This window comes from Athene noctua, chromosome 21 (assembly GCF_965140245.1).
Source record: "Athene noctua chromosome 21, bAthNoc1.hap1.1, whole genome shotgun sequence".
NCBI lineage: Eukaryota > Metazoa > Chordata > Aves > Strigiformes > Strigidae > Athene > Athene noctua.
The window spans coordinates 4,501,112-4,519,677 of NC_134057.1; the positions used below are offsets into that span (position 1 = coordinate 4,501,112).

The window sequence follows — 18,566 nt, forward strand, 5'->3', positions numbered from 1 at the left end:
CTACTTAACTTTTCCAGTTTGGGTTAAATAATGTTCACCCTGAAGGATGTCTACCTAAAGTAACAGCTTTGTCATGTTTGTCCAAGCTCTCTGTGATATTCTGGATTATCAAATCCAGAAAGGACCACAGTCAGTCAAATGTGATCTCTTGACCTCCATGGCAACCAGCATCTGTATTTGCCCTACAAAATGGACTGAACCACCATTAACTCATTAAAAAAACAATACCCAAAGGACTGGGAACTTTCCAAACACCTTAGCAGCTTGTGCCCATGGTCTGAAATCATCTAGTTCCGCAGCTGGGCATTGCTGACTTCAGATTCAGCTTTGTGTGCCACCTCTGTTAGAGTAGTAATTTCTCTATTTCCAGTGTCTTTGCCCCATACTGGGTGTCCTGGTTATCTCAAACCACCTTTTAAATCCACTCTTTGCAAACACTAAAATACCTGTGCTCTTGTGGTTTATAATTATGAGCTGTTTTTTATGACATTGGATGATTCTTGCAGCCCTGCCTGTTTTAGAAGGAAAAACGTCGAAAAATTCAAGTGTAGACATGAGAGCAGGAAGTGGTCACTGAGGATCAGCATCATGGGAGGATATGCAGAGCTGCAATGAGGTGCTTTAATATCTTGGAGACACCAATGTCTCTTTCCTTTTTCCTTCAGCCAGTCCCTGCTTGAGTCCCCCATCTCCTTCCAGCCTCCCCCAGCAGCTGGTGGGTCTCCAGCATTTTTTCCCACATTTTAAAGCTCCACCTTCAAGTTAGTTCTCCCTGTTTCAAGATGAGGATTGAGACTGCTGGCACATGCTCTTTAGAAGGGTCTCTTGCAATTTGCTACACTTTCTCCTAATCTGTTTTAACTTTGCCTTCATTTCCCCAGTTTTTGGGAAAGCTCTATTCCTCTGCCTTGCTCCTTTCTATTTTTTTTTTTTTTTTTTTGGCCCCCATCACAATACAAGCAGTTTTCCCCCCTTGCCTCTCCCTTGCTGCCTGATATGGCACCAGCCACATCCCTGGCAACAGAATGCAAATTCCCCCCAGGAGTAAGAGGATGGTACCAAGCTGTGAGGGAGCTGAGTTGCCTTTGTATGCAAATAAATGCAAGCACCATCAGTTGTTCCAGAAAGAACATACAATAATTGGCAACAGGTTAGGAAGCATTTCATCTTGCTTCTCTGCTGTTCTCCCCGAGGATTATTCTGGGGTGAATGTCTCTGTGGTTGTATTAAAAAAAAAAAAATTTAAAACCTCCACACCTCTTCCAGAAACAATGTTTTTCATGTTCCCAGACTATGTGGCAGCTGCAAAACTGTGCGTCAAAGGAGGATCGTTGACTCCCTCCATGCGGAACATCCTCCCTCCTGACTGCTTTGATAAATGGGGGGGGGGGGGGAAACATGGCATTTTTGGGTATAGGCTTGCAGAAGAGTTGTTTGGGCTCTGAGAAACTTGTTCATTTGCAGAAGAATGCTGTTTCTGACAAGGACCAGCTTGGCTTTCAGCAGGCCCTTCCTCATGAAGCAGGTGTTCAGGTGAGGGGAATCTCAGCCATTGGGCTGGGGAGGGCAGGTTTGGCTCCTTGAGCCCCAAGCAAGGGGTGCCTCTGGCTGTTCTACAGCAGTTCCTGTTGTGGTCTCTTCTGATGCCCTTATTGCAGCATTTTTCTTATTAAAATATGGTTGTGGAGGAGTTGGAACCCTTGACAGCTCACATCAGGTTCACAGAGAACTGGGGTGTGTGGCAGGCATTAATCCAGTCCCAGAGTGCTCTAACTCCCCTATTCTTCTTCTGCCGTCAGCAGGAGGTTGCAGACCCTGGAGTTGGCTTGGTGCAAGGCAAACTCCCGCCCGGGCACGATGCCCTGCCTCCCTTTTCGAGTGATGCTACTCTGGCTCCCAGCAGACTTGGAAACTGTGAAGATTTCTCTGTGGGTAAAGATGACAGCAAGATGGTCAGGAGGCTGTGGTGCTGGTGGACCTTATCCTCCTCCCAGACCAGCATATTCACCATCTCCTGATGGTCTAGGCATGGTGCTTCCATCCATGTCATCATGAACTTGCAGTGTCCTTCCCCCATCCCTGCTGGTTTCAACCCACCCTGTTCAATAAGTGTATGGCCATTTTAATTCCCTCCGCTCCCCAAGATGTCCTCCTTTATCTCGAGCACTTCAGTGATATTTCTGTAGTATCTGACCATATTCAGAGACTACCTGTATGGGACCTGCTCCTCTCTTAGCTGCAGGCACATGAGCACTGGGCTGCCAGAAAACCTCAGCATGGTGTCAAAGTGGATTGAGGTCTCCACCTCCATCTGGTTTCTCAGGGTGGCTTGAAGGAAAGGGGCATCTAGTTCTGCCTGGAAATCAATGGCAAGGCTTCCCCTGCAAGAGAGAGCACATGGATCTGGACACTGAGCAATGGCCCTGTGCTGGGCACCATGCAGTGGCACCAAAGTAATGCCATAGCATCTTTATTTTAGGTCTGGCCATGGAAAAAGAGTGTGTAAACCAGGGTCTGCCAGACACCTACCCAACGTATCCACCAGGAAGGGCTGGACCCAGCAGAAGAAGAGCAGGGGGCTGTGGAAAGCCAGCCTAAGATGGAGCATCCCTTGTGCTGGGTGCTGAGCCCCCCAGGTACCCCCCAATTCCCAGAGCCAAGCAGTTTCCCACCCGCTGACCTTGTGTTGATGCTGGTTTTCAGTTCCTGCTCCCAAATGCTCACGTCCATGTCGGCTGAAATGTCAAGCCCCAGCCCACCCTGGAGTTTGATGGTCACCTGGAGGCCAGACTGCAGAGGAATGACCTGGAAGATGCAGAAGACAGATATTTCTGTGACTGGGCACTGCTCTGGGCTGAGCAGCTGATACCAGTAGTGACTTGTGGCCTATCCCAACCCTGCAGCTGGGCTGGCATGGCCAGAACTCCAGCCACGTATGTTCCATGGCAGATCCAGCCCTACTCCTCTCTTACCAATGCCAAGAGACATCTGGCAGTGCCACCTTGCTCTTAGATCTGTATCCACAGTGAGTAACGTACCTAAAAAATCCACTGGCTCATGCTGTGGGATTCACTAGCATGTGGCATAGAAGCAGGTCACTCTTCCAACTGTTACCTGGTAATGGTCCATCAGCAGGAGGTTCCCTTTGACTACGCTCGTGGGTTCTCCGCTGCTTAAGAGGACCTTGGCCATTAAGTCTGTATATCCCTGGAAGAAGACGATTGGCCGCAGCTGAACATCGAAGAAGATGGCAGACATCCCAGCCATGAGCTCTGGCTCCTCTTCCCCTCCCAAGACGTTTTCTCCCAGCATCGACTCCATCCCTTGTGCTTCAATAGTGACCTAAAACACAGAAGGGGAGGTGTATGAACCACATGGAGCAAAGCTGGAGAGTCTGTTTTGTGCCCTGCAACGCTATTTGAGTTGCTATACTTGTCCAACCCTTGGGTAGGCACAGTGCAGGACAGTGACAGAATGGGCTGGATGCAGCATCCAAGCTATCCCTAAGCACTGTTGCAGCAGCAGTGTTGCCTCCCCTGGTTTTGGGGGGAGCAGGGAGCTCTCCTCAGAGCAGGTCTGTCTGGCCTCACATCGGTGATGGTGGATGTGCGTTTATGTATTTCTGACGTGGGGCACACCGAGTGGAAAGGAGAGGTCAGGCGCCACAAGAAGGTTAAGAGGGGACACAGACTGGGCAGTGTCACCGCTGGGTTAGTGTTGCCACCCCCTCCATGTACGTGCTCCCCAGCTGCTCTCCCACCAGCACACCTGAGCTGCGCGAAGACGCCGGCCGTGGCTGAGCAGCGAGAAGTCAGAGACGCTCTTCCTCAGGAAGCCACCTTCCAAAAACAGCAGGTCCAGCCCGAAGGTAGAAAGGAGATCCTGGGTGACTGAAAAGCAGAGAGACACCCATAAGCATCATGAAGCAGTGCCTGGCCCACCTCTCTTTGCGAGTGAGTGACTGAACAGTGGTGGAACATAAACTCTGTGAGGGGAGGGGAGGATGGCTGACAAGAAAATAAAGAGCCCGTGGGTAGGATGTGCAAGGCTGGGATCCTGGCAAGTGTGTCTGTCCCCTGTGCCCAGTGCCACCAAGTCAGTGCTCAGCAGGACAGGGCAGTTTCTTAAAAGAGCTTGACCAGATTGATTGCCCAAACTGGGAGGTCACGAGGCATGTCTAAAAGCAGGATCCTGAGAGCTCCTTGGTAATTTGTAAGCTTCCTCAACAGACTGCATGGCTAGTCCTGTAGAGCTGTCCATCTATGGTCAGGGTGGCTGACCCACACAGATCTCGTATGTTAGCCATTAAATATCTGATAAAGCTAACTTATTCAGAGGGGAAAGCTTCTCTGCATTATCTCCTTCCATTCCTGCAATAATCAAAGGATTTAGCATTACAGTGTTTTTCTTCCAGGTGTTGGCTATTTTCCCTCTACCCTACAAGGCCAGACTGAGATAATTTGAAGAGGGATGGAAATGAGAGCTGAGGGGCAAAGATTTAAGCAGGTACTTATCAAGCATTGATTGTTGCAGTCTCTTTGAAGTTTGATGATTTTTGTCTCAGTACAAGGATTTTCCTCTTTGAAGAGCTTATTAAAAATACCCAAGGAACCGAGGAATGGAGCTGAATATCTTGACTTATCAGGAAAAGCACAGAAACTTACAGCTACAGCCTACCATTGGTTTAATCTCCAGCTGAATTTCCTCTTTCAAAATAGCAGGATTTGGGAAAAGTATGTGACACAGCCCAGCCCTCCTGCTGTAGAGGTGTCAGAGAAAGGTATATACCTATATATAAACTCAGGTGATGGCAACAAGCCAGCCTCAGCTGGTGCCAGGGGACTTGCTCAGAAACCTCACACTGAGATTGTGGGGAATTTCTATGAAGTCAAGACCTCTTCTGAAAGCTGCTTTTCCCCACCAGCCCCTCCTTTAGTTGTCTGAGGGGACCAAGGGACCGGTGTCCTCCATGGCATCACCTGTCAGAGGTCCTGAGAAGGAAGAGGAGATGCCGGCTTTTGAGAAGAGGTTGTAATTATTTATCCGTGGGTCTCTCATAATGTCTTTCATTATCTTCCTGCAAGCAAGAGGGAAAGAGTATGTCAGTACTGGGAGGGAAGTAAGGGAAAATGTCAGTGGTCATTACAGAAGGCTATACAAAGAAGGAAATAAAAGTTTCCAAAGTATTTCCCTTGGTTGCTGACTGCCCAGAGAAGTGTGAGCAAAAAAGGAAATGAGCAGATGTGGGCTACCCTGGAATTTCCCTCTCCTCTTGGTTTATTAGAATAAACCAGTCAGATATTTCTGTGCAGCTTTTGCTTAGCTCTGAAAAATGTTAGTGCTCGGTTTGTTTTGTGCAGATAGGAAGATTAATTCAGTTACAAATTGTGTGCTGCCCTGTGAGCCAGAGCTTTGGCCTCCAAGGACTCTGCTGAAGCCATGAGCCTGGGTCCTGCTGCCACAGGGCAGGACGAATAGGGATGCCAGGTTTCAGCTGGCTGGCTGTCATCTGTATTAGCAGCCCTACAGTTTTCTTCCTCTTGCAGCTGGGAATCTCCAGGCAGCCCTAATGTCAGCTCCAAGAAGTGATGCTAGCATGCTTTAAAGGCACGCTGGGTCAAAGGCCACAGCTGGAGTGTGGAGAAGGAGAAAAAAGTGATGTAGAGCTAGGGGGGAAAATGCAGCCTTCCCTTCCAGACCCACCTTGCCGGGTGGTGGTCAGCATGTAGGTTGTTCTGGACCTTCAGCAGCAAAAACACTGCTGTCTCTGTCTCCAGCTTGCTGGTGGCCAGCAGGATGTTGATGACATCCATGGGTAAGGGCTCCTTATCTAGGAGGATTTCTGCAGCAGCCAGGCGACAGGTTTTTTCATAGCTCTTCCTTGTCTCGTGGAAAATCCTCCTCATTGCTCGTTTCACCTGGTGTGAGAGGGCAATTAAAATGGTGCTGTTAGGGTGGCTTTGTTTGCACCCCAATGGCTTGGCTTTGAATGGGAAGAGGAGTACCAAGCCTCATCAGCTTTGTTTTGTACCTTGTCAGAGATGTGCTGAGTGGGGAATTGCCGCAGGGCAGAGATGGCTGCAGTGGTGACCGTGGCGGGACCCTCCTCGGCGTGGTCCAGGAGGGTGGGGATGGTTTTGGGGAGCGCTGCGTTCCCCAGGGCCAGCAGGTAAATGACTGCCTTGGACTCGTTCTCAGCACCTCTCAGCCCCGAGAGGATGGTTTCCACCCCACGCTCCACCTCCTGTTTGGGGTTTGCAGGAGGGCAGAAGAGAAGGACAAGGAGGAGAGGGGCATGAGACATTTTGGGTGCTCCCAGAGGAGGTAGAGGGGGTTTGAAAAAGCCAAGCATGGAGGTCTGCAGAGGACCCACCTGCAGCCCACACAGCTTCTGCCGGCACAGCTTGCCAACAAGAGAGCCCACGGCAACTATCCCTGTCTCCTGGACCTCGGAGGCCAGCTGCTTCCCATCCAGCTTGTCCTGGGTGCCAGGAGAAGGGTATTAGAAAATAGGTAAAAAAAAAAAAAAAAAAATAATTAAAAATGGGGAAAAAGAGGAGTGTGTTTTACCTTTTATCTCAAAGCATCTACCTAAAAAGGAAAAATTAATTCTTACCTGCTTTGAAGGAGGGAATGTATGGTTTAATTGGATAAAATACTGATTTTCACAGTGGTTTTTAATTAAGCTTTTATCTGTAATGCATTGACATACAGCACTGTCTTCTGAACACTCTTCCGCTGAGAAACATCTACTCCCATCACTAGTGTCCCATTAGAAGCACATAAAACAATCCCATAAGCAGGAAGATCTATTTCTACAGAAACATATTTTCTTTTTTCAGGAAAATATGTTGGCTGTTCCCTCCTGGCTGAAATGGGGTGAGGATTCATCCCGGACTCAGGGAGGGAAAGAAATAACCATACTTACTAAGACCAGGCGGAGAAGATCTCCTGAAGGCTGGGGAGAGAAAGCTGCTGCATAGAGAAACTTCTCCAGTAGGGACTTGGGGTCTTTGCCGAAATCCAGAAAGTCCGAGAGTGCTGCCAAGGATGCCACGGACTGTGCAGCCACTGCCGCCTCCACGACAAAGGGGCTGGAGCAAGAAGAGGGCGATCATCAGTGGCACGACCCACCAATAGAGCTGGAGAAGAAACAAGGTGCCCTCTGCAGCTCCTCATGGTCCCTTCTCTTCTCCATGCCTTCCTCTTGCTTTAAAACTCATGGGAGCTTCAGTTCATGGATTAGGAAAACCTAGAAGGCTGGCTCTTGCTCTGCAGTCACCCACATGTAGGTATTTCACCGCAGAGAGGAGCGCAGCCCCAGGGCCCACGCTGACAAGGGATGGATGCTACGGCCATGGGTGGATGATCTGTAAATAACAGATCTCCAGTGATATTTGCAGAAAGCCTTGCTAGAGCATTTGCTGCACTCCAAGGCCAAAAAAAAGCAGGCATTAGTTAAAAACAGAGTACATTTGCATTAGTCAGGATGGCTGCCTGGACCAGGTATAGTTATGGACCAGTGCCAAACGACCCTAATTGCCGGGACCAGGAATGACCCTACGGGCCAGGGCTCTACATGCACAGCAAGCCATTCTGGCAAGCTCCTGGGAGTCTCACGTCATCGCCTCGGGTGCTCTCCTCAGCAACTGCAGAACATCTCTCTTCTTGGCACCGTGCAGCATCTGGATCAACCTCTGGAACTGCCATGTGGTTGCGGCCTTCGAGGTGTCCATTTTGACTCTCTGGCTGTCAAAACTCTTCAAGTAGGCTCTCAGCTGCAAAGATGAGGTTTATTAGGTGGAATTTAGCCTCTTTTACCCCTGATCTTGAATCATGGTATAGTGTTTATACTTGGGGAAATACTTAGCAGGAGGGGCCATGGGTTTCGTGCAATTACCTGCAGGCATTTGCGGCAGCCTCCCACCCCCACCGCTGAAGCCCAAATACCTCAATTTGTGGTATGTGCCAGGAAAAGAGCAGAAGAAACTACGAACACCACCAGTGCCTGAAAGTCATTACAATTCCAGATTTCCTAGGTGAAAAGCCCTGAGAACTCGAGGAGGCAGAAGTAATCTCTCCTCTGTCCTTGCTGGCCTGATCCGTGGTGGAAATATTTCCTGACCTCAGACCTGTGATGAGTTTAACTCAACAGGGTGTGCCAGCCATGCACCAGGTTTTCTCCCATCACAGAAACACAGTGATGTCTGGGGACAGAGGGGCCCTTCCACCATGAGCAGCAACATTCCACACTATTTAGGAGAGGTAACAGGTCAGGCTGTGGCTCTACAGTGCTCCCAAGGCCACATCCCGCCTCTAGTGGTAAGTAGCCCCTCCAAATGCACCACCATGGTTTAACCCCAAATTCTACAGCCTTCTGCCTGCCTGAGTGCCCAGCTTGGGGGAGAGCACGTGGTGAGTTTTGGGGGTGGGTATCATCACTGACCGATGGGCAGTGGGTGCAGACCCTCCTGAAGGGCAGGCTGGCCATGCCTAGGGGCTGGTGCTGTTCCTCCGTGCCAGACAGCGCATCCTCGAGGCTTTGGCCAGCCAGCTCTGCCGAGCCAGGCGTCTGAGATGACACTAGCTGGAGCTGCTGCCTGTGGAGGGGTAAGAAGCCATTGAGAAGTGATTTGTCATTTACACCCTTCATGGCTCAAAGGCTGGTTGGGTTCATGCAGGTTTGGAGATGCGGGAGGAAGCCATCAAAAGGTGTCTGGTGTTCCCTCCATGCTGTGCCCAACTGCTGCACCCTGACCTCCTTATTGCCAGCTCCAGGCTGTGCCAGCCAAGCTGGCAGGGGAGCAGCGAACACTTTAGCTCCAGCAGATGCGGATGAATCAGGCAGCGGTATGGCGACATCGCTCACCTTGAACTGATTTTGATGCCAGTGGTGGACCTCAGGGCTGGAGACACTACGTGGCTTTCCTCTGCCAGCACTGACCAAAGGAGATTGTCTTTCACCATGTACTGGCTCTTGCTGGTGGGCTGCCACTCAACTCCAAAAATCTTGAAAAAGGAAAAGCATGGAGAAATGATGCAACCTTTTCTCTCTTCCCCTCTCCTCAGGAGATTTGTCTCCCTCCTATTAGCAGCAAAAGAACCTTCCAGTCCACAAAGTCACTTGCTTAATTTACAAAATATAGGAAGCGAAAATCCAGAGGAGGCCAACCTCTTCCCTGGTGTGGAAGATGGCAGCACCAAGCAAGGACCCAAGGCCCATGGCATGGGGATGTCCTTGCTGGTGTGCTGATGGGGGGAGACAGACTGGTGACACCATGCGATTTGCATTACGAGGTGGTGTCACCCTGGCTCAGCCCAAAAGAAAAGGGGAGCAGGGGATGATCCTGCCTGTCATGGGTGATGCCTGGGGACTCCAAACTGGGAATAAGTGCCACCCAAAGCACTGCCCTTCCTTCAGGCCCATTTGACAGCACTAGCTCTGTAGCTGTCACAGTGCAGCTGCACTGCGTGGGAAGAGGTATCGCCCTCAATGCCAAAACCTGCATCATCCTGACGAGCATCCGCAAGGACATTCTCCAAGCAAAAGAGAAAGCTACGCAATGGCAATTTCCACTGAGCTCATGCCAAAAAACGCTCAGCTTCCTCGCTGTGCTGCATGGTGACCTTGGGGAAGCTCTCTGGATTTTTTCCTTCAGAAAGAAATGACGCACTTGCTGGACTTCACCTCTGCCTCATCTCCCAGCCCCAGCGAGGGGAGTGCCCGTCGCAGCGGGAGATGTTATCGGAGCAGCTGGGCTTGCATGTGGCAGGCCTTGGGGAACGGAAAAGCTGAACCATGTGCAAGTGGTGGTTTTTGACAGTAAATGACGTTAGCAGTGATAATATGACAATTTTAACAGAGTTTTTGTCTGTAGGCTTTGCCGTTAATAGAGCTGGGCAGCATCGTTATTTTGCTGTCGCAGCTATGGGTGCAGGCAAAGTGCAGAGAGCTGCCTCAATCCAGACAGTAAGCTTGTGGGAAAACCTTATTGCCAAAAACGTGCTATGCAGGGTTTGTTACTTTCTTGGGTAAGTTTGCCATGATTCTGACCCAGAAAGTTTTATTATATGGACACTCAGAGTTTGATTGCCAGGTGTTGAGACCCCTGCCAAAGCCCATGGGCTCTCTGTGCAGTAATGTCCGTTTTTATATTGAATTCAGTAGAATTTATATATTTTAATTTCTAATTTAATAGCAGGTACGACTGCATTAAGACCCACAGAGTTTCATCTATTTGTCAGGGCTGAACATGGGTTACTGCTTTAAATGAAACAAGCAGCCGTCTTTGGTCCTGTCCCCTGTCAACCCAATCTAATGAGTCTGAGGTCTAGAAAATGTTTCTGTATCTCCTCCTTCCCAAGGAGGATTAGTTGACAGGTCAGAAATGGTGATAAGGATGGGGATGGGATGACTCGGGACACATTTTCTGTTCCTACCCACCTGAAAACCATGTGCTTCTCCTGAGGTGTGTTAGTACATCCCACTTTTGGTGTGGGTCTAAGAGTGGGAGCCCCATCCCAGGCTGGTGCAGAAGGCTGAAGCCAGCTGGGAGTGGGACTTTCATCCCACCTGTAAGAAGGTTTTTGGGGACAACCCTGATGTACTTAATGTAAGTTGAGCCCACCACCATGAGAGCAATGCACTTGCTTTGTTTACGGAGGTGAATCCGGACTTCGGCTTTGTGCAGCTGAGGAGATCTTTTGTCTTCGTGATGGAATGATTGGACACAGTGTATGTGACTTGGCAGCTCCCAGACACGTCCTCCTGAAACACAAATGTAAGTGGCCACGGTTAAGGGTGATCGGCTTTGATGGAGCCTGAATAAAATGATCTGTGTAGAGGACAGACAAAAAGGACAAACTAAGAAATAGAAAAATAACCAAAAAGATTAAAACTGGGCCATATTTGGGGGTGTTAGATCACTCCAAGTCCATCTGGGCAGGAAATTTGCTTTTGCAAATTTAGGCTAACGCCAGCAGCAGCACCTTTGTGCCCGTGCCTTGGTCTTTGAGGTTATTTCATGTTTGCAGGTCACTACAGCATCAGTTGAGCTCTGGAGGGAGGAATTTCCCTGCCATTTGCTGGCTGGGCTGCGCAAAGCAAATCCCACTTGGAAGAAATTCTTGTAGATTTTTTTTTTTTACTCCACTATTCCTACTGTCCAGGGAAAGGTGACGATTTTTTAAGTGGGCCCATTCCTGAAAATCATCCACAGATTATTTTACTTTAACTCTTCTGTCTTGCCAATAGTCATTCTCACTCACAGCCCAGGGGCAGCTGGACCAGCAAAGCTCGTGATGTTTATCCTGAGTTTTGCCTCCTTTGCTGAAGCACCTGGGGTCTGTGCTTAGGGTCCTGTTCTCTCGCTGCAGCACAGTCCCTGGCTTTTGGGCAGAATCTGGCCCTGGCTCTGAACCTACCTCTGTGGCAGTGCCAGCATGGGGCTGGAGCTGGAGCAGACTGATGATGCCTCGCTTCAGGTTCGAGATCAGGATGCTTTCTGCTTCGTCCCCGTAGAAGGCTTTGACCTGGGAGAGCAAGAAGTGGTGTCTGCCTGCAGGGATGGCTCTGGGGGCCCTGCGGGCTCTCTGCTGCCTTCCCTGCTGAAAGGCATGTTCCCTGCAACCTAAGCAACACCCTGGAGATACCCAAAGATTTTTCACAAGGAGGACTATATCCCTCAAGAACACAGATTTTGTGGATGCATGCTGACAAAATGTCCTGTTTGGGGTTTGTTTTGGTTTGGTTTTTTTTTTCCCCTGTCCTGTTTTTCCAAAGCCTTAGAGGAGAAAGTCAGAAAGGAGATTATATCCCATGGTTAGGACTGAAGCCCTTTTAACATGGGATGCTGCAGCTCCAGCTGGGCCTGCAGCCTTTTTGGAGGATTGAGCTCCTGGGGTCATACTGGACCCATGTGAAATCATATATTCCTACATTTGCCCCTCTGTCTGGTTCCTTGTGTTCTGACAAGAAATCAGAGGTGGAACAGGAGTTCATATGGGCTTTGTAGCTAGGAAAATTTGGGATGTGGGCAGGAGTGTTCTGCAGAGGGCATGAGCAAGTCCAGGAGGTGTCCAGCTGACCTTCCCACTGCTCCAGGAGATGAACACCGGGTGTTGAAGCTCTGCCTGTGCCTCCTGGCTCAGTGCAATCTCTTCAGGGGGACCTCCAGTGCTGTCCTGGCTTCTCTCCTCCTCTGGCTCATGTTGGGCTTTCAGATGGTGGATCTATGACAGCACAAGACAGCAGAAAGCAGTGATCAAGCACTTCAGCTCTAAGGCTGCTGTGCGTTTAACCTGCAGACGGCAGCCTCCTGGTCACAGGAGTCATTTTTCAGGTGGCTTGGGCTAGAAAGGGAAGGGGGTAAGGTGATGCTGCCTCAGCATCACTGCTCCTAGGAAGAGTACCTGGTTGCAATGGATTTACCACCTCACGCACCTGCACCTGGAGCAGCTCTTCCCCACCGCGGTCCCTCCAGAGCCGGTGCAGCTGGACCAAGGCCTCAGCCCGCAGCCAGGCTCCCCGCGGGGACGGAGTGGATGCATCGACCAGCTGGACATCCAGGGAATAGCGGTACTGATACAGGGTCCCGGGCTGGAAAGAAAGCGCCTGCAAATCCCCTATGGAAAGATGCAAATGCTGAAGGTACGTAGTCACAGACCTCAGTCCCTCTGCCTGCCACAGCCAGCATCCCTCTATCCCAGGGAGGACCTGGACTTGCAGGGATGCTTGTGACCTGCATCACTTTGCTGCCTGGAAGTGTCATTTTTATGCCAAACAGTAGGAATAGAGTACATGTTTGGGGGAGAATGTGTGGAGGTTTTCATGGGGAATTATTTGTGCCTGCAGTTTGGGTGTTCTTGGGGTGACAGCTGATTCTTGCTTGCATTTCCAGTCCTGCCATGGAAATGATGGCCAAAGTGGGGGCCCTCCTTGTGGACTTCAGGACTTTTTGAATCTGCCAGAGAAACACATTTTAAACCCGAAGCAAAGTTTCCTGAGCACGCCCACAGACAGGAGGGATATCTTGACGTGTCTTTTCAGCATTGTGCATTAATTGGGGCAATGCTAACGTTTTAATTTAGGGGGGAAGAGAGGCCATGTTCTTCATATTGTGTGTTTCCCATTAGAACTGCCAATTCTTAATTAAATCACTGACTTTGTGACGGGGCAAAATTAAGTTGGTGGGGCAGCTTTAGATCAGAAGTCCTTGCTTTAATCTTATTTATCTAGAATTATTCAGAGTCCCTTCTCTTGTTCCTATACAGATATGATTATAATGGGGAGGGTTGTGTTTGCCATGGCATAACCAGTCTTATCTATTTTCTAAAGTCACACGAAATTCTCCTGCAAATCTGATGCACTTTCTGGGCTTCTGAAATGTTTTATAGTTTTGCTACTTTTGTTATAATGATAAATGAATTGATGGAAATCGAGCTCACTCCCTGGGGCTTTTCTCCATGAGTCAGACTGAAGAGTTTCTATATTTCTGTCCCATGTGTAGTTTAAAAACCCCTAGGCCTCCAGTTTTTCTCACCCCCCAAGGAGGACTTCCCCCGTCCCCAAAATTTTCCTTGCCTCGGGAGATGCTCAGACCATCTGCAGTTGTGGCAATAACTCTTCCCTCCCCAGCCGGAGACTGGAGAGATGTTGCCCAGCCCCGGGGAGGCTCTTTGTGCACCGGGATGAGCATCCGGACCCCGTTGTGTCCCTGGACCCGAAGCAGCCCGAAGTCTCTTACCTTTTGCTGTGCTCATGAAGGAAAAGCAAAGCAGGCAAACATATCCCAAAACTTCCTGTGGATTCATGGTGGGCTCTGGGAGCTGGGCAGGAGACGGGAAAGGAATGGGGGTGGGAAAGGGACTATACAACAAGAGTGGACAAGATCTGCAGCGTCAGGCGATGGGGCCCGACCTTCTCCCTATCCCCGCCTTACCCAAGGAAAAGCAAATAATTAAACCTTTGCACCAACCCCCAGCAGCCACGAGGGTTTGGAAATCAGCTGTGGTTTGCCAAAGGCCAGCAGGAGGGGGGGGAAAGCTGCAAAAAAGAACTGCCAGAAGCATTGTGGGGGTGAAGAAACTGTCAATTAGGCTTGGTACGGAGGGGGATGCTCGGAAAGCTGCTCTGTCCATTGGTGAACTGTCTCTTCCCACCAGAAAGGAAAGGGGGAGAAATGGTTGCTTTTGAAAGAAAAGACCCAGAAGGGGGAAGGGGGAAAGCTGCTTTTCCATCCTTTTAGTTAGAGACGGGGGTTTGCAGCCTGGAGGCTCAGGTTACTTAAAGGGCCAGGCTGGAGGCGGATGGGGAGAGTCGGCCGATGGGTTGGCCATGAACACTGTTACCGCCCCTGCGCCCCCCCTCCCCAAACCAGCATGGGAAAGGGTTTAGGAGATGCGTGCTTTGGTGGTTGTGCTCCACACAGCTTGCCAACCCCTCAGCCCATCATCTGTGCATTTTTTTTTTCCATGCATGAACTTTCTGATTCCTGAGTTTAATTGGTTCCTAAAGACACATTAGGAAAGCGATCTGCATACTGCAGTGGGACTAAAACCCAGTGGGTTTGGTGTTACGGCATTTTCAAGGGCACTTCTTTCAGCTCTGCATCGCCACTGGGCTTTTGGGGCACTACTGTGACCTGAAAAGCAGGGCAGATCCAGCTTTGAGCTACCTGGGGAAACTGCAGCTATAGGTTTCCCATATGTGGTGTTTCTACTTGGTTCTCTGATGGTCTTTAAGGACAAATATCCCATATTCAGATTGAAGCCTTTTCCTTTCTTTATTATTGTCTTTTTTTGCCGGTCTGTCAGCTTTTTGTTCAACAGCTTCCTTCTGAGTGATGACCATTAGGGCTATCCTTGAGTCAGCTGCTCAAGACATACCCACAGGGTGTGACACCATTAGTTGGGAGGGTCTGCGGGCATCAGCTTCTCCTCCTGGGATGAATGGACCTGGGGGACTTCTGCTTGGCCAGTGTGCACTGAGAGCAAAGCATACTGGGGACGGATGGAAGCCCTGCTGAACATAGGAAGCTTTAGCCTTTTAGCCAGGGTGGGGAAAAATTAAATATTTTGAAGAGCAAAGTGGCTGTTGAGGGTCTAAGTCCCAAAACTCAGGTCCCAGAGTGTTTGCTGGTTGCAGCTAAACACACTGCCTGGAAAGGAAAGGTAAACAGGAATAGCTTGTGAAAAAGACCCTGCTGATAAGGAGGCCTTAAACTGGAACCGAACTTTGGCAGGTTTGCTTATTGAGACTTGGCTGCTGCGTCCTTCCAGGACTGGGGTGTATGAAGCCAACAAGCTGCAACTTGTTTTCCTTAGGCAGCTCTGGACTGCTGACTGCTACCTGCCAGGATGTTTGAGAGGTGAAACCATGTGATAGTTGCTCTGCAGAGTTTTCCCAGTGGTCCCGCAAGGAAGGGAGTTTATTCACTGCCTGTGCTACTGGGGATGAGCTGCTGAGCTCCCACTTGAAATCTGCATGGGAGGTGTCTTGCTGTTATTTTGTGATCTCCTCTGTTATAATCTCGTCCTCATGACAAGAGAGCAATGGGCAGGGAAAGCAATCATGTAGCTGGAAAGTTACCAGGGATAGGATTTATCTCTAGGTTCCTAAATCAGGCCTCTGGACTAAACCAACCATCCTAGATCCTTCTAAAGGCAGCAGAAAGAGAGAGGTATCTTTGGAGGATGCCACATGCTGCTTATCTTGGGCACTGCCTTACTGTGACATTAATCTCCCTCTGATGGTATTTATTTAACTCCATCAACTATACAGGAAATTAATACCTAGCTCAGACTTTGATGTGTAACTTTGAAATGAATCCTGCCCTCTTATATGTGGCTTTGCCAGTCACTGTGACAATTTCTCTGCCTGGAAAGAAACTCCCCGACGTTTGTTAGTGCAGGAGGAGAGGCTGGGATGCACAGTGAGTTCCAGTGCCTACTTTCACCTAGTTTCTCTTCCTCCAGACCTGGTTCTTGCTTCTGCTTCTGTGAAAATCTGAGAGAGTAAAGCAGAAGAAATCAGATGTTTTATATTCCTGCTGTTGGTCATGAAAAAGAAGGGCAGATGGCTTTGCCTGTTGCTCAGTGTTGCTGTGTTTGTCCGCTCCCCGGTGACTATATGACACTGTGGCTGTGGGTCTAGGCAAAGGCACTGCTGCCCAGCATCGCTGTGCAGATACCCATACCCCGTGGTTTCATCCACTCACTGCTCAAGTGACAGGGTAAACATCAGTGAGCTTCGTATCCATCCCACAGCTGAACCAGAAGATGAGGAGATAAAGTATTTGTGCAAGATTACTTTCACCAGATCTCTTTCAGCATGCTGTTCTGTATCCTTTCTCTGTATATGGGGGAGCCCCAGAGCAGAGTAGCCCCAGGCCCCCGTTTGAGTCCCTGGACCTGCTCTGCAAGCTTTGGTAGTAGTGTCACAAGCTGATCCTCTTTTCTGGACCTTCACTTTTAATTTCTGCTTGCTTCAAATTTAACCAACTTTTATTAGGCCTTCATTTTGCTAAGCGTTCTTCCCAAACCCATCTGGAGGTGTTATGTTCTTGGAAAGATGCCTTATGAAACTTTGCAAACCTACAGACAGACGCACAGTCCTAAAAATTTCAGTGCTGTGGAAATCTTGGGTGTTCCTCCAGTCCTTTGTGTATCACCCAAGGGAGAGGTGATCTGTTTCCAACCGGGGTCAACCAGCCAGTGCAAATCTTCTTCCAATAAATTAATGTAGTATGGTCAAGGATATGTTTTCATCATTTCACTTTCTTGTTTGGACACCGTGCTGTTAATTCTCTTGGAAATGACATGGTAGCAAGCTTTATGGACAGCATTGGGATGTTGAAGCCCCCACCCGGGTCCCCAACCCTTATTCTCCAGGTGGTCCTCACCCAGATGTCTGGCTACCGAATCACCACAGGGTCTGGCTGCAGCAGCTCCGGATGCAGCAGCTCTGAAACCTATTGGCAGAGCAGAGCAGGAACGGTCAGTGCAACCAGGTCACTGTGCCCCAGGGGCAGAGAGGTACGCAGGGACCTTGCCACCGAGGTGTGACGTCAGGGTGGACTTTGGCAAAGGGTGGTCTACCTGCCCAGAGGCTGAGCTTGCCTAGGTGAAAGTGGGATGAAGGCAACAAGGACTGTTGCATCAAAGCCTGTGGACTGCAAGCCTCAACCTGTGGGTGTTTTCAGGGGATTTTCAGGTAGAGATTCTCATAAAAAATGTCTCATGGAAATAACGAGACCCAAACTCTCCTTGACAGGGGAATGCCAGTACCAGTGGCCAGTCTCTAGGCTTGGAAGCTACTGTGCTGGGGTCTGAACTGGGGAGGTTGTTGCACCATCTCAGGATTTTTCCAGCACAGCTTTTGGCTAGCTGGGGAGTTTCCAGCTCTTTTTTCAGTATCTGATCACCCTGGGACAGATGGGAGGGTGGACAGAAAGACTCCTTAAGGGTTTTTTCCTTCCCCATTTTTTGCATGTGATCTTTAGTTATGCACCCACTCTGGCCTCTTATTATTTAGGAGTTTTTAGGAAAGACCTGGAAGTATGTAGAAAACAATCTACTGATAAAATATGCAGATAGCCCAGAGGGGGAAGCAGGAGATAACAAAGAGTACATAACGGGCCCCGGGGGTAAATCTTTACAGGGTGACTCAGTGGAAAAGTGCAAAGGGTGCAGGCTGCACTTGCAGAGCAGGGGAAGAGCCATTGTCCCGAGGGACACCAGGACATCCTGCAGCAGGTCCCCTTAGCCGTGAGGATGACTCACAGTGGAGCAAACTTCTAAGGGAACCAGGGGATGCTCCATCCCTTGGTAACCTCAAAGCCAGGCTGGCTTTGCTGGAAGACATTCATCAACGCAAGAACAACCAGGTGAAATTCTTCAGTGTTGCTACACACAGCAGATGATGTGTTATAAAAACCTTTAGTGCTTTACATTCAATTCGGTGCCATTACAGAATCACAGAATCAACTAGGTTGGAAAGGACCTTGACGATCATCTAGTCCAACCATTAAATTCTTTCATCTTTTCTACTTTGGACCAGAAGCTTGTGAAAGTGGGTCTTGCTGTCTGCCTGTCTGTCTGTCACAGCCACCTCAGTACCAGCACTTTTCTGGCCACTTCAACCTCTTTTCCTTAGCATGAGCTCTTGCTGCTGTAAGGGGAGGACAGCTTGCCCTTCCTTGAGCATTGTGTTGTGCTTTGCTCTGTATTTTCAGAGGTCTTCCAGCTTCTGCTCGAGTCCCTTCACTTGTGCCCCATATCAGCTTTTCCATGCCCTGTGGTCCTCCTGCCTTCATCTGCAGCCACTGATAAATCCTGGTCTGCTCTCGGGGATGTTGGAGTTGGGACTGTGTCAGCTCAGCTGTGTGCTGAGGCAGGACTGGGCTCGTCATTCAAGAAGGGGAAAATGGCTGTGTCAAACCAGTTCTTGGTTTGGCTCAAGCCCCTTCGTTTTTGTTGCTGAAGGCATTGGCTTTGAGAGCTGAAGGCAGGTTTCCAGCGCCGCAGGGAAGGGGTTCGCAGGGATCCAGAGTCTATGGGTTTGTACA

General features: G+C 49.6%; 1 protein-coding gene across 1 annotated transcript; it reads right to left on the reverse strand.

Annotated features, from left to right (window-relative positions):
- Positions 1 to 1,778: 1,778 nt before the first annotated feature.
- On the reverse strand, positions 1,779 to 13,812 carry LOC141969061 (microsomal triglyceride transfer protein-like). Its single transcript, XM_074924456.1, has 18 exons — positions 13,746 to 13,812; positions 12,443 to 12,624; positions 12,088 to 12,231; positions 11,425 to 11,532; positions 10,652 to 10,768; positions 8,870 to 9,009; positions 8,447 to 8,600; positions 7,621 to 7,778; positions 6,929 to 7,094; positions 6,374 to 6,481; positions 6,032 to 6,244; positions 5,704 to 5,918; positions 4,980 to 5,077; positions 3,769 to 3,890; positions 3,115 to 3,342; positions 2,681 to 2,805; positions 2,211 to 2,381; positions 1,779 to 1,926 (listed from the first exon to the last, which is right to left on the reverse strand). Exons 1-18 carry the CDS (start codon positions 13,810 to 13,812, stop codon positions 1,779 to 1,781), a joined length of 2,664 nt encoding a protein of 887 aa, XP_074780557.1.
- Between the last annotated feature and the right edge of the window lie 4,754 nt (positions 13,813 to 18,566).

Coding starts and splice junctions, on each gene's coding strand:
- LOC141969061 (XM_074924456.1), bottom strand. CDS start 13,812: ATGAATCCACAGGAAGTTTTGGGATATGTTTGCCTGCTTTGCTTTTCC. Junction 7,779..8,446: donor TCTGCACCCACTGCCCATCG/GTCAGTGATGAT, acceptor TCATCTTTGCAG/CTGAGAGCCTACTTGAAGAG. Junction 3,891..4,979: donor CTTCTCAGGACCTCTGACAG/GTGATGCCATGG, acceptor TCTGCTTTTCAG/TCACCCAGGATCTCCTTTCT.